Raw genomic sequence first — 16155 nt, 5'->3', positions numbered from 1 at the left:
AGGTTCAACAAGGTTCACTCAACTCAGTCAGACACTGAGTCAGATAGACTAAATGAGTCAGCTAAGCTGAAAGAACTCAGTCTAATGTTCTTACACAAATCATAACTCAATATAACTTCAGTTCCACTACCAACCTGATTCTATCTATTTGATTACTACACAAATAATTCACTCTAATAGAATTATATAAACACAATACAACTGAAAAACATAATTTAACTACAAATACAAGCTTAGCCTACCTGCAAAAGCAGTATCTGCTACTCATTCTTTCTACATTCTGCTATAACAATAATCTACATGATGGCAGCAACTCCAGGTTTACAATCTTTGGTTAAGCATACAATCCTTTCAAACCTAAAACATTTCTTCTCTTCCAACAGACTCCAATACCAGCACAATCTATTAACATCTTACATCAACTACAACAACCTAAACACCAACCACAATAGTACCATCGCACATTCATTCAATCACTAGTCCCTGCAACTTCACCATCATCTCCAAATATGCAATATTACAGTCTCAGTCCAAAAGTAAGATTCATTCCCATCCATTGACATACATACAACCAATACCCATCATCAGCCGCAGCCACCTGCAATCCACATATCAGAACTAACACAATCATCACCACCATTCCAGGTCTCATCTTTCCCTCCACCAGATTGTATCACACCATTTACTGTTCTACAAGGTCACTACTTCACACCAACACACTAAAACCAGAGGTTCAAACCCTAACTTCATAAATTCTCACATCAACATCACCATGTCCATCTTAACCATTTCAGCACCACCAGTTCAACAAGAAACAACTGTAACTCAATTTCATATCCACCATCTTCAGCTCTTCACTGTCTTAATCACCAGTTCAGTGTAATAATTCCTCCACTAACAGTTCTCTAGCATTCTGATCAGCAATAACTCCACCACCACAAACTGAATCTGCAGTTCCACCTGAATCACAACTTTCACCACCATCCATACGCATTCATTCCTGTAACCCAACTCTCAACACAACCTTAACTTCAACAACAACTTCATTCTGTTCCCATAGCAATCACATACACAACCTACAACATAACCAATTCTTCCTCATAAACCTCAAATTAACAGAACTCTAAGTATAATTCCTAATTTCATAACTAAACCAAAAGTGAACTCCATATAATCAAAACAACTTCAATTTAACAAAACCAAATCAGATTCAACCGCTCTTAACCAATTTCATATGAAACAGGTCTAAATTAAAGAAACCCTAAATTACCTGATTTGGTGAAAAACATCATTCTCAGCTTCAAATTCAACCTTAACTCTTGATTTGTGACAAACCCATCTTCAATCAATCCTCTTGAGCATCAATTTCATCATCTAATTCTTCTTCTGATTTCTTCCAGAAACCCTAACTCATGATTCTTCATCTAACTTCATCAAAACAACCTTACACCATCAATTAAACAACAACCCCTTTAATCTTCATCTAACAGAATCACGAATCACATATCAATTCCACATAAACCCTAACTTCAGAAATCACATCTTCAATTTACGGCAACAACTCTAACCTCTTCATCTCGTGCTCAAACAAACTTCAACACCATCACCAACAACCAATACTCGATCTGTATCTTCTTCCTCGATCTCAAAACCACTGTTTTATTTCCCAAAATCGTTGCAGAATCGCTGCAGGAGAGGAACAGAAGGAGAAAAGAAGAACAGAAGAAAGAGAAGAAGAAAGAAAAGAAAGAATGAGCTCATCTGCTCGATTCGGTGAAGATAAGGCTAAAGAAATTACTAGGACACCCACTTGATTTGATAAGGGAAGCCACGTGTCTTTGTTGCATCAATAGTTTTTTTTCGAGAAATGATGATTTTATCCTTCATACATATATGAAAATATCTTTTTTATCCGGTATCCGAATGACACACTCGAGGAGTTCATTCCACGTAACTTTTCGAGATCTATCTAACGATACTAGTTTCACATCTAAATCGTTGTTAGATTAATTTCTATTAATTATTGTTCGTGTTAAACTAATCGTATTATTATCGGCTAACACGTCTTTTGACTGGTCCAATAGCGTTGAAGAGCTTGAGGGTCCTTAAAAATATAACCACAAGTATCAATATGATATGGTACACCCTATTAGTCTATGCTTTACTCTTTCGTTAGATATAATGTTTAAGCATCATTGTCCTTTCCTTAGTGATACTAAATCACTTGTTTACTTCATATATTTCTCCCCATTTTTGTCACAAAATGACAAAGGTAAACAAATAAAGGACAAACCGCAAGGATCTTACCAATCTTAAAAGACTTGCAACCTATAAGAGTTAAGCATGAGGGTTCCACAACACCATTTTAGATAACCAATATCAAAACCGAAATTACAAAGTAATTTTATTTTGATATGTTACCAAAGAAACAATTGCCTGAAGAAATTTTCCCTAATAGTTTAGCAAACCAAAAATCAATTAAGCACCTAAGTTCCTTTGCTAAACCGATTGTATAAATACAATCGCTTGTTTGATAAGACCAAAATAAAGATCAGAATTAACTTTATTTTTCTCATCAGGTTCTAATTATTCGAAAAATAACTTAGACCTTTCACTTTAAACAAGACAAGTACTAGGTTAATTAAGGAGTATTTCTTGTTAAGGCATTTGATTAGACTTGAATAACCGAATCCTCCACACTTTCATAAGTCTAACAAACATCAGAATTAACTTAGTTTCTCTTATCCGGAATCGAATTGGACTAAACAATTGATCCCGAAAACCCTTTTTGTTAAGCCATAAACAATTCATACAAACCAAATAAATCAACTTGCATAATTATTTATCTCAAACGGAAGCAATTGTAACAAACATAGACATTATAACACCGCAATTGCACCGAAATTTCGTTAAGCTTAAACAATTGATACCAACAATAAAGCAAGATAACAATAGTTTTTCTCAACCGGAAACAATTGAATCACCCACACACCTTCATACACACATAATGGAATAAACATCAATTGTACCGAAATTTCGTTAAGCAAAAGCAAAATATATGAAATAAAATCAGGCTTTTCTTAAACAGGAAAACGATTAACTAACAAATTCGCTACCTCAAGCTCCGCATCCTCTTCTCCACCAAAAGATATGTCATTAAGCGCAAGTTTACATTAGAACTCTCCCCCATTAATGTTGTCATCCTCTCGCAAGACAGAAGAACAACAACAAACACCAACCGTTACCAGAGAAAGGTTGAAAATAGGTTTTAACTAATGCGATGCAAAAGTTGAAAATCCGAAATACATATGCTTTTATGCTAAACCAAAAACGAGTCAACATATTGTGACTTTTTGCCACATGAGTTTCAATCAGAACCCCTTATGATCATTTGATAAAGCCTACCAACATGGGCTAGAACTTAATCTTGCTAAATGAAAAAGTCACCCAAACCATAAGGGTTCACAGAATATGAGATTGAATATTAAGGTTATGAAAACTGAAATCAGACATCCCATAAACACATATCAATAATATAAAGCATTCAAGCACAGGTTATGTAATCGAAAAACTCTCACAAGAAAAATTATAAAATAATAATTTTATTCATAATAGAGCTTATACAATTATTGAAGGAAATCAGAAAGTGATGTCTATTTTTATGGATTAAGTCTTGCAGTATATGACTTAATCTCTAGTGGTGCTCTTATTGTTTACTGAAGATTCTTTAGAAGTCAGGTTCTTCTGACTTCTCTTTTCAGTATGAAGATTGAATCTTCTCTTCAAGAGGTTCACCTCAACGATCAACTTCAAAAGAGCTGATTCAAACCATTTTTCATTCTTTACAGAAGCTTTCAATTGTTCTTGAGCAATTTCAAAGTCCCTCATTAAATAGAACATGAGATCACGAGATATGTGATTCTTTTTGTGTTCCCTTGAGAAATAACACTTAATGTCAGCGGGAGGACAGGTTTCAAGCTTTTGTAATTGTGAACCAATATCAATAATATTTTTATCCACCTTGAACCTTGGCAAAAACTTGAGAAAGGAATCGGTTCTTAATATGGTTTTTATAAATATCAAATAGGACTTGGTTTCCAAGTTTTACTCACACCTAATAAAGGTAGTTTATATTTGATAAATATATACTTACGGAAATAACATTGAGGGTTTTTCCAAATTAATTCAATTAAGAGGGTTTGACAATATCTTGCCCCATTTTGTCATGAATTCTCCAACATCGAAAGTATGTTTCTAAAAGTAAAAGAAGTATTCCAAATCTAGAAAAATTCTTTAGATATTCATGATACAGGTAGATTGTATAGTATTTTACCACCTTCATATTCTTGTGCTCCTTTTTAAGAACTTCCCATTTATTTGAATCGAGGACATCTAGGGAAATTCCGATCACCAACATCAGTTGTTGGAGTGATCTTGTGATAGCTCAAACTTTGTGGAACATGATCCATCATGATATTTTCGAATATTTTAGACATACTTTGAACATGTGCAGTAACTCTTATACTTTATTATTCAAAGATATTCCTTAATAATTAAAGGAGAATCCCGGATCGAAATAAATTAAGAATCTTTTAATTAAGATTTTTAGTTTTATATGTTGTTAATTTCCAGCAATTAAAATGCATATCTTTAGAAAATAAAAATTGGTAATGTGCATTTACTAATTGGAGATTTTCTACTGAGATTTAGTTCAATATTTGGACAGAGCATTTCCAGGAATTATGAAAACCGAATTTGGAAATATATTGCATATATTGAGAATATTTTCGGTTTTGGAAATTCCTTGGTGTCCAAACTTGCTTGGTCTATAAATATTGAAGCTTGCATTTCAAGCAATCTAATCCTCAGATCCAGCAAAACTACCTTGTTGTGTTGTTACGGGTGGATCCGTCTATTCGGAGAGGAAAGTACCCTAATTAAGCGAAATCTCTTAGACCGCTCGTTTTAACGACTTCTTTGGGTTGGGAAGCTCTACGAGTACCGTTGGTGGGAAACTAGATAATTGCAGTTTATTATTACTTTTCGATTGATTTGATTGACTAACAGTTGTTGAACTTTGATTTCACCTAGTTTGTTTATGCTTGAAAATCTTCTCTTCTGATATAATATCCACTCAAACTAAATCGAAGTTTCGACGGGGATCTTTAGACTGTTTGTAGATCTAAAGACGTCTTGTGATAATCCATTGTTCAGACTCCGCTCTGTGTGTGATTAATCACAAGCGATTCAAGTTGATTGTGTGAAGGTGTTTATTTAAGAACTAAAAAGATTTGAAGACAAAGAAGATTGCTTGTTTGATTTCATAATCTTTGGTGTGCACAAAACTTGATCAGCTAGGGATCCAACTATAATCAGTTTATCATTGTGATAATATTGATTGATTAGTTGAGTAGATCGGCATCAATATATTGTCTTTGTGACTAAGAGTATTAATTGCAAAATCTAGATAATTACTTTGGTAGTTGTTAAAAAGATAGATCTAAGAACCTGACAAAGGAGTTTATTGGGATAAACGGAAGATCCTTTTGTCAAACTCATATCACTTGTTTGAAAAGAGTTGTTACCGAACATATTTGTTGTTCCTTTACTGTTTGGAATACGAACCAAAGAAATTGTTCCAAGTGTGTGACTTATTGCAAGTTGGAGGCGCAGGGATACAGATGGAACTAGTGAACTATAGGTTTAGTTGCTTGGTCTCAACTATACGAAGTTGGTTTAGATTTTGTATAGCGGCTTAATCCTGAGATAATTCAATTTTGGACAAGGTCCCGGGGGTTTTTTCTGCATTTGCGGTTTCCTCGTTAACAAAATATTGTTGTGTCTTTTACTTTTCAATTTCCGGAATTATAATTGTATTATAATTAGAAGTAAAATACACAAACTTTAATCCTAATTACTTGATAGAAATCCTATTGTGTTTGGTTAAGTCCGAACCTATTATCAAGTAATCATACTTCGTTGTTGTATTGTATGGATCTTGTATCCATAGTCAATCACACAAGTTATCTTTTTATAGTATTGTCTCGATCTCGTATCCATAGACGATCACACGAAGTGTGAACCGATCAGTTGTATTGTCTCGACTCAGTCCATAGACAATCACTTTCGGAGAAGGGACTTATAGGTGGAAAAGTTTTAGATTGAGGTATATTTAGGTACCCTCGTCTTTTCAACAGCACCAAGTACCATCAGGATCTAAGAGACCGTCAATTTTATTTCTTGACCTTCTCATGTTAGCCCTAGTGTGAAAGTACTTTGTATTCATATCCATTTCACCATGAAATTTATCTTTACCCTGTTGTCTCCAAAACCTAGACTCAATGCCATCCCATTTAGCTATTTATGCTTCCAACTGAAAAACTTTATGAGTGTTACTAACTTTTAAATCAGTTTGCTGAAGAGAAGACAACTGATCTTTCAACTGAGTGAAAGTTCTTTGAATATGCCCAAAAGTATTCTTATTCGATACTGATAGCTGCTTCATAGTATTGACAAGTTTATTCATGAAAACAAAAGCTGCAGAACCAGACACATTATTAGTCCAAGAATTCTCAATTTCAGTTTCACAAGTAGAATTATGAAGCCAGTTTTCAAAGAATTCCCAGTTTTTACCTCTAACAGAGTAACAGTTAAGTTATTATATAACTGTAGTAAAATAGGAGTATGATATGAGCCATTTTGAGTAACATGAGTCAAACTAGAGTATGGGAATTTTAAAAATTATCCACTGTTTACCAAGGCTCTATCTAATCTAGTTTTGATTCTACCAGTTCCATGTTTATTACTTGTCCAGGTAAAAGGGTTGCCACTAAACCCTAAGTCCATGAGATCTGCTTCTCTTAATAACTAAGTAATACTACTATTACATGAAGAGGAAGCATGGTTTACTCTTTCATATGCATTAATTGTAATATTTAAATCTCCAATCACTACCCATGGGATCTTAACAGCTTTACTAAGGTCCCTAATGTATACCCATTGTTCATCTTGTTTTTCTTTATAAGGGGTACCATACAAGCAAGACAAGAACCATTCTCCCTTAGAGGGATCATTCAACACTATAGCATTAATCATGTTTGGGCTAGAATGCACTATATCAACTTGAAAACCATCCTTCCACAAAAGCAGCAAACTACCAGCTAGACCCACAAAAGGAATGTAGAAGGAGTTTGGGAACAACAAAGATTTAGAGAGTTTTAAAACTCTAGCATCATTTATTTTAGTTTCATAAATAAATATTAAATCAGCATTATGGAGCTTGTTTAAATGGAGAATATGGTCTCTAGTAGGTTTTTGGCAAAAGCCTTGACAATTCCAGGCTAGAATTTTCATCTTCCTTAAGGTCCAAGAGTAAGAAATACACAATATATTATGAAGTTTTAAATCAGAAAGATTTGAAAGAGAAAAAACAAATTTAAATACCTGAGTAGCAGGGATTCCCTGTTGTCCAAGAGTAGTGGATACAACTCCTTCACCATTTTTGCCCATCTCCATCTCATTTATGTTGTGAATATCAGTAATTGAATCAGAGGTGTTAAGGGATAAACTCGAAGGAGTAACATGAATATTATGAGGATTGTTTGAAGGTTCCTCATTCAGCTTGGAGTTTCTCATCCTTTTATTCTGCCTAGTATCTTCACCATTTTCTTCAATTTCAGAAATATTATGAGAATCATCAATGATAACATTCTCCTCCTCATTCATAAAGTCTTCTTCTGCATCTTCAGCATCAGAAGGATGTTCAAGTTGATGTTTTTCATGTTCTCCAATTGGTCCTATCCAAGAAAAGCTTATGTGCAAAGAAAGCACAGTTATCTTCATTATGGTCTATCACGTAATATTTAGGACATAAATTATGAGGTTGGAGATTCCTGTGATATTTAATCCATACTTGACCTTCTGCTCTTGTATTCCACCAAAATGCATAATAACCTTCCTTACTTCCTCTTCATAAAAAGGTCTCTCAAAATCGATTATGTCAGCTAAAGCGATTTTACGAATTCAAGCTCATCAAGTATAGGCCTAGTAGTGTGGTCTTCTTTAAACGGAGAGGTATAAAAATCTTTTGCTTCAATGATAATCTTTTGCTTATCATAGCATAAATCGTCATCAATTAAAAGACAGTTTATACTACTGCAATTATATTTAAAGCTAGCAAGTAGATGCAAATACCTAGTTAGCAAAAACATAACTAGGGCTACCAAAAAAAAAAAAACAAATTTTGCCACCAAATCTTCAAATTAGGAATGAAAGACGGATGAAGGAGTAAGTAGTTACCCAATCTGAAATGTGCTCTGAACTTCAACCCCGAATCACAACAAAGTGCTCTGAACTTCAACCCCGAATCACAACAAAGAAGTATAGGAGTGTGGTCCGAAACAAGTCTCTTCAGCCTCATTTGCAAAATAGAAGGACAATGTGAAAGCCAATCATCAGATACCAAGAATCTGTCCAGCCTATTTAGAATACACAAAATTGGTTAAAAAGACCAAAATCAACAATTCCTGGGTGAAATGGACAGTTAGATTTTGATACTGTTTAAATGGAAAAAAATGTAAATATAGGCAGGATGTAACCAGTTTCATCGTGCCCATTTTCAAATATTTTTTCTTATTTTTAATTTACACAGGATGTATCCAGTTTCATCCTTGCTATTTTTTAAATTTAAGCTTACTATTTTTTTTGACCATTTCACCCAAACTATTTTTTACTCGTCCATTTGAACCGTGATTTAAAAATATTTGGACAAATGACCCATTTTCCGTTTAGAATAGGAGGTTGTTGGGAGTTCGTCCAAGTAGATTTACTACCAGACATAGGCAGATCAATCAGTTCATGCTTATTAAGAAATTTTCTGAAATAATTCCTGCTAGTAGTACAACCACCAGCACAATTTCTTTCTGATTGTGTCAAGATAGCATTAAAGTTCCCTCCTAATAACCATGGTTCATGAAACGGTAACTAATTTGGATTTTGATCGATAAGAATTATGGGAACCAAGGGTACGATTCAAAACAGCAACTAATCATCCAGAGTAAATGTTCCTCTCTCTAATCGACCAAAAAATCAGAAGAAAAAAAAAACATAACCATTGTTTCTACGGGGGAGAGCCATGCATAGCTCCTGAAGCTAGAGTGGAATAAGAGAAAAGTAAAAGCCATAAACCATTATGGTTTTATCAAAATACATTGAATTTGAATGTGGTGTATCTGACGCAATGGTACAATGCACATGTATCATTATCTATTGGCGGTGGTGTTGCGCTAAAACCCTGCGGAAGCGATTTGCACAGTTACACAATGGTACTCCAAATATTGCAAAGAACACAAACTAAAGAAGATAAAAGAGACAAGAATTTAACGAGGTTGAATCCTCGGGAAAAACAAGAGATTTATATATTATCGTTGGGGAGAAAAAAAAAAATACTAAAAATATATTCACAAGGTTGTCACGAATATCGAGAGGTACTGAGACTTAGGATTTCACCACTAATCACATTCAATTGGTTCATATGATGACTCATAACAATTCTAACTCTTTTGTTGACTCTTTTCTTTGCCAAAAGTAGATTTTATAAAGCATTAGATGTAAATCACAAGCATGACGCATCAAAAGTTCCTAAAACCCAGCATGCGACATCAAACAAAATCACAACTAATCAATAAAAATCATAAATCGATTAAAACAAGTGCAAAAATCATAAAGAATCAATTATAATTACCAAGTGATTGTGAAATAGGACTTCCTCCATCATCCCAGTGTTGGGGTTTAGCTCCTCATATCAAAAACACGCTGAAAATATTTAATCATGGCTCAAATAGGTGTTTATTCCAATTTTTGGTCCACCGACGAAGTTTGGTGAGAGTTATCTAAAAAACAGCCTCCATCACCGACCTGACCGATATCCAACAAGTGATTCATTTCCAGTAGATCAGTACCACAAGGTCAACAGAAGCAAACAAAAATCTCTGCAAGTACTACAGTTAGATCTCCAAAAGATAACAAAAAGTGTTCCATTCAAATAATGCAAAATATAAAATATTCGAAAAAGACTAAGATCCACAATAATTTGAAAGAAAAAACAAAAAGAAAAAGCATCCACTTGACACCTGAAAATGGCCAATGAGGCTTTGTTTATGTGAGGATAAACTTTATCTGAATCAACTCAGTCTAATCTCATAGCGCATAAAATTTCAAGTCCGTTCCTTAGCATTTTCGGAGAGATGGATGCTAAGGTATCATGGAAAAGCCATGTTTTGGTTCTTCCGTTTCCTGTCCAAAGCCATATAAATCCAATGATTCAATTCTCCAAGTGTTTAGCATCAAGAGGACTCAGAGTTACACTAGCTACAACCTTCTTGCTCACCACATCCATGCATACCGAAGCCGGTCCTGTTAGAATTGAGTCATTATGCGAAGATATCGATGAAGGTGGTGGTGTTGCGAATGAAACCGAAAGCCATGGTGATCGGATGAAAAGATACAAAGAAGTTGGTGCAAAAGACTTGCAAAAGCTAATTGAGAAACAAAGTAGATTGGGGTATCCGGTAAAGTGTCTGTTATATGATTCTGTTATTCCATGGGCTTCAAATGTAGCGAAAGAACTCGGATTAGTTGGAGCTGCATTTTATACTCAATCATGTTCTGTTAATGCAGTCTATTATACTATATACAAAGGATTCGTTCCTACACCAATTGAAGAGCCAATAACGGCCGTACCCGGGCTACCACTAATTGAAGCTGAAGATTTGTCATCATTTGTCTACAAGATTGATTCGTATCCGCATATACTCAATATGGTTTTGAATCAATTTGCGAATATGGATGACGCTGATTGGCATTTTCTTAACACTTTCGACAAATTGGAGGATGAGGTATGATGGTCTTGATCTTGTTGTTATCTTCCTGTCTGTTGTGGGTATAAGTGTTGAATATCTGTCTATGATCTGAATTTTGTTCACTTGGGTTCGGTTCTTGCTAAATATGAATTTATGACTATCAGAACATCTAGAGGTTGCGCCGTAATGTCTGCACTCGGTCTGCATATTTTTTGCAGGTAGTGAATTGGATGGCAAAACAATCACCGAAGAGAATGATGGCTATCGGCCCAACTATACCATCCATGTACCTAGACAACAGTATCGAAAGTAACCACAGTTACGGACTTGATCTCTTTACACAGGACTCCAACACTTACATGAAGTGGCTAGACACGAAAGAAGTAGCGTCAGTTGTTTACCTTTCATTCGGAAGTTTGGCTGCACTAAGTGAAGATCAGATGGAAGAAATATGTTGGGCGCTAAAGAATTGCAACTACAATTTCTTATGGGTGGTCAGGGAACTGGAGGAAGAAAAGCTCCCTGCGAACTTCGTCGAGGAGACTTTGGGAATGGGTTTGGTGGTTAAATGGTGTCGACAATTGCAAGTGCTGGCACACAAATCTATCGGATGTTTTGTAACACATGCTGGATGGAATTCTACATTAGAGGGATTGAGTTCAGGTGTGCCAATGGTGGCAGTTGAACAATCTGCGGATCAACCGACAAATGCCAAGTTCATGGAGGATGTGTGGAGAGTAGGAGTCAGAGCTAAAGGGGGCGAGAATGGTATTGTTGTGAGATATAAACTGGAGAACTGTATTAGAGAAGTTATGGAAGGAGATCGAAAGGAAGTAATGAAGAGAAATGCTGTGAAATGGAAGGAGTTGGCTAAAGACGCGGTTGATGAAGATGGAAGCTCTTATAACAACATTGAAGAGTTTGTAACTAGTATGCTTTGTATCTCAGAAAAATGAAGTTTATATTATATAATTAATTCCTGTTTTTTGGGTATCAAGTTTCCAAAGTCGTTGCCGCAAAATTCTTTATGAAATGCGTCCAATGCATACAACTAAAATCATTATTGGGCTTGTATCTTGGACCAGGGTCTTGGATGCATAGGTCTTAACATAGGCCCAAGGGATGGCAACATATGCGAGAGAGCAAACTGCAAAAGTTACTTAATTGGCTAATCCTGAAAAATGGTGCTATGCATTTTAAAACAAAAAAATTCAGGTAGAGGCAAAGTTAAATGAATCAATTTACTGAGGTGAGCATGGGCCAGTATGGACCGGTTTTCACCTCATTCGTGTCCAATTCAATATAATTGAAATCACGCCCACCACAGAACAATGTAATGACAAATGCACCTACGATTGGAGTTGCGACTACAACTAGGGGTGAGCATTTGGGATCGAAAAAAAGTTATCTATTTCAAGTTTGAATCTTTATTGATCTAATGGTTCTGGATTTCCAATAGATTTTCATGATTCGACCTAGGTCTAATCAGTAATCCAGTAGATTTCAAAAACATTATCCGCATCCAGCCCACTAGTGAACACTCTGGACATTCGCCCGCAAAAATACAATTAGGTCGAGTAAAATTCTTGGATTGCGGACCAAAAGTTGACCTCTACTACATATTCAAATATGTTTCATGGCCTAAAATAGAACTCTTTGACAAAAATTGTTGCGTCATAACCTAGAGGTGTAAAACATGTTGGCCCATCTTTGACCATATTAAAGTCCATGGGCTTAACCAACCTCGAAAATCGACTTGCAAGGTTAGGGTTCCGAGGCTTATAAACCGCGGAATTGTAGATACCCCATACAATGTGGCATCAATCTCAGCGCATCCCCTTAAGAACATCCTCGTTGGGTCTAACACATGGATATTAAATTGGGTGACTTGTCACTAATTGCCTACTCTGATACTATATTAAATTCAATGGACTTAACTAACCTCGAAAACCGGTTCACAAGGTTAAGGTTTCCCAAGGTTTATAAACCGCAGAACCGAAGATAATTCATACAATGTGGGACTAGTAATCTCAACTGCCTAGCACATGAAGTCACATGCTTAGCATCAGAAGTTAGATCTGAATCAGGTAGCGCGCGAGTACGATCTGACTGAAATTTAAAAATAAATAAATAATAAAAAAAGGGTCAGACATCTGAGTTGCGGCAAGTGAAGGGTTAACTCAGATCCAGAGTTAAGATTCGAGCATCAACACGTCATCTTGACGTCCAAGTTTTATCGTGATTCAAGGTTGAATCATGAAAGAACCCAATGGTTTGACGTAGAAAGTTTGGGACCGCTATATTCTAAAATTAATTTATAGAAAACTGATGGCCAATAATAAAAGCGCCCGACGATTGGACGCAAATAACCTAACTGTTAGATTTTAATTTGGAAAATAAAATCTGATGGTTGAGATTTAAAGCGCCAAATGGTTCGGCACAAAAAAAAAATCAACGCCAAATCATTCGGCCTCCAAGAAATTGAACCGAGATTACGCTCAAACAAACCCTTGAACTCTATCTTGAATCAAGAGTTTTGGATACACTTTCAGTGTATGTTGATGCACCAGAATAGAAAGCCTAAGATTTCGACTTCTAAAAGTAAAAAAGCCAAAAGATAAATTGGTTACAAAATTTGAAATTGAAATCTGCTTCTCATATCTAAAAACCCTCTTCCTCATCGTATAATGACTTATGCTAGAATTTGAGGATCTTTTCATGAGTACAAATCTCTCTGTTCGTGAAAATCTGTCAAGTGCAGTACGTATTGGTGATGACATTACTCATTTCTCTAGAGTTTACGATGATAACCATTCTTCCTTGGCTAGTCTTATAGCAGAAAGAGAAGCAAAAAAATGAGGAGGTGGGTGTTGTGGCGCGGAAATCTGAGTTGGTGCCATATTTAAGAGACTCGTGAACCAAGAACCCTTCAATTTGGTATATTAAGTTGGTGGATGACAAATTTGAAAAAGCGGGGGTCTAACAACCACACCCAATATTTCGCTTAGCAATTTGTATGGACTAACTGAAATATACTTTTAAGAGAATCAACTAGACAGTCAGACTCAATCTTAATAAAAAGTATATCAATGATTTATATCTCAATTTCTCAATTCAATACTTTCTAAAGCACATAGAAATCTGCGAGTCTAATTGAATACAAGAGAAATTAACTTGAACGGTACCAAAGACCAATGTTCAAATATCAATCCATTTCAATCAACAACCAAAGGTTGGATCTACCAATTGATCGATTCAACGCACAACCTGTGATACTTCAGTTATATAACAAAATATAATGTGGAAAATAAATAACACAGACACCAAAAGTTTTGTTAACGAGGAAACCGCAAATGCAGAAAAACCCCGGGACCTAGTCCAGATTGAACACAGACTGTATTAGGACGCTACAGACACTATCCTACTACAAACTAACTTTGGTCTGGACTGTAGTTGAACCCCAATCAATCATACACTGATCTAAGGTACAGTTTCGCTCCTTTCTTCTCTGATCCCAGCATGATACTATGCACTTGATCCCTTAGCTGATCTCACCCACAACTAAGAGTTGCTAAGACCCAAAGTCGAAGACTTTATAAACAAATCTGTATCACATAGAAAAGTCTACAAGAATAGATAAATCTGTCTCCCACAGAAATACATACGAGTTTTGTTCCGTCTTTTGATAAATCAAGGTGAACATGAACCAATTGATAACACGAACTTATATTCCCGAAGAACAGACTAGAATTATCAATCACCTCACAATAATCTTAATCGACTAGCGAAACAAGATATTATGGAATCACAAACGATGATACGAAGGTGTTTGTGACTACTTTTCTATCTTGCCTATCGGAGAAATTAATCTCAAGCCAATCTTACGATTGTACTCAAATACGATAGAAACAACAAGATCAGATCACGCAACTATATAGAAGATAGTTGGGTCTGGCTTCACAATCCCAATGAAGTCTTCAAGTTGTTAACCTACAGGGTCTCGATAGAAACGTAAGGTTAAAGGAGAATCAACTCTAGCTTATACAACTAGTATCACACAAGAGGTGTGAGGATTAGGTTTCCCAGTTGCCAGAGTTTTCCTTTATATAGTCTTCCAAATCAGGGTTTGTAATCTAAGTTACCTTGGTAACAAAGCATTCAATATTCACCGTTAGATGAAAACCTGATTAGATGCAAGCTAATATCTTTCAACCGTTAGATCGAACTTAGCATGTTATACACAAATGAAATGCACGTTCATTTAGGTTTGTGTAACTGTATCTAAACGTGTACACCTAGTCGGTTCAAGAGTAGTTAACCAAATGGTTAGCCATATGCGCACTTTCATATCAACCATATTCACCTTCACTATAACTAGCTCAAACGACTCAAAAGAACTAGTTAGAGCGTTGTTCAATTGCTTAGATCTCATAGAAGTATACAAGACACAATCGAAACAAAAACAATTTTGATTCACTCGGATCGATTCATGAACTTTATAGCCACGGTTTGCAAATATGCCTTCCTTAGTTTATATAAGTTTAAGTTCACGAATAAAACGTTTTTACAAAATAACCCACTCAAGTATGCATACCGGTACGCATACTTAAGTACCAGGATTAAGTTTGTTTTCAGTTCACAAACTCCAAGAGAAATTCACGGGACGTGAACTTCCGATAGTATGCGTACAGGTATCGGGACTTTAATTCTGGTTATCCTGAGCAGCAAAGTACGCATACTTTGTTCAAGGATTTTGGACTTACACAAGTCACCACGATAAAACAAGGTTTTCTCAGTGAAAAATAATGTCATAAGTATTTGATTTTGCGTCGCAAATATATTTTTGTGACATTTATTATCTGTCGGTCAATGCGTTACAAAAATACCTGGATAAATTGGGGCCTATGCCACTTAATTGGGGCCTATGGATTTTTTCATCCACCCCATAAAGAATGATAAGGGGTGTCTAAGTTTGATGAAACTACAATTTTACCCTCTATCAAATATTAATACTACTAATTTGTTCCCATCAAATCCTAATCATAAAATTAAAAACTAAAATCAAAATCATAAAACTAAAATCATAAAATTTAAAAACTAAAATCAAAATCAAAATCATAAAACTAAATCATGAAATTAAAAACTAAAATTAAATTCATTTCATCTCCACTTCAACTGATTCTTCTTATTTTCTTCTCAACTCAATCCTATAAACTAGGTTTTAGTAACATAAAATTGCTCAAAAATTGAAAATTTTGAAATCAAATATTTCCTGGTTTATTAGAATCGATTAACG

General features: G+C 35.3%; 1 protein-coding gene and 1 long non-coding RNA gene across 2 annotated transcripts; one reads left to right on the top strand and one right to left on the bottom strand.

The window, feature by feature from the left end:
- Window positions 1-125: 125 nt before the first annotated feature.
- On the bottom strand, window positions 126-1751 carry LOC113330160. The gene is made up of 2 exons (XR_003350096.1): window positions 1271-1751; window positions 126-1076 (listed from the first exon to the last, which is right to left on the bottom strand). It is a non-coding gene; the product is annotated as an uncharacterized LOC113330160 (long non-coding RNA).
- An 8403-nt stretch (window positions 1752-10154) lies between these two features.
- On the top strand, window positions 10155-11852 carry LOC113329527 (UDP-glycosyltransferase 74E1-like). The gene is made up of 2 exons (XM_026576385.1): window positions 10155-10895; window positions 11078-11852. Exons 1-2 carry the CDS (start codon window positions 10245-10247, stop codon window positions 11813-11815), a joined length of 1389 nt encoding a protein of 462 aa, XP_026432170.1. The 5' UTR covers window positions 10155-10244; the 3' UTR covers window positions 11816-11852.
- Window positions 11853-16155: the final 4303 nt, after the last annotated feature.

Source organism: Papaver somniferum, unplaced genomic scaffold (assembly GCF_003573695.1).
Source record: "Papaver somniferum cultivar HN1 unplaced genomic scaffold, ASM357369v1 unplaced-scaffold_117, whole genome shotgun sequence".
NCBI lineage: Eukaryota > Viridiplantae > Streptophyta > Magnoliopsida > Ranunculales > Papaveraceae > Papaver > Papaver somniferum.
This window is presented reverse-complemented; position numbering and strand designations above follow the sequence as displayed.

Bases quoted from the DNA above. Each gene is read 5' to 3' on its own strand.
- LOC113329527 (XM_026576385.1), top strand. From the start codon at position 10,245: ATGGATGCTAAGGTATCATGGAAAAGCCATGTTTTGGTTCTTCCGTTT. The intron at 10,896-11,077 runs GTATGATGGTCT...TATTTTTTGCAG, and splicing joins TCGACAAATTGGAGGATGAG to GTAGTGAATTGGATGGCAAA.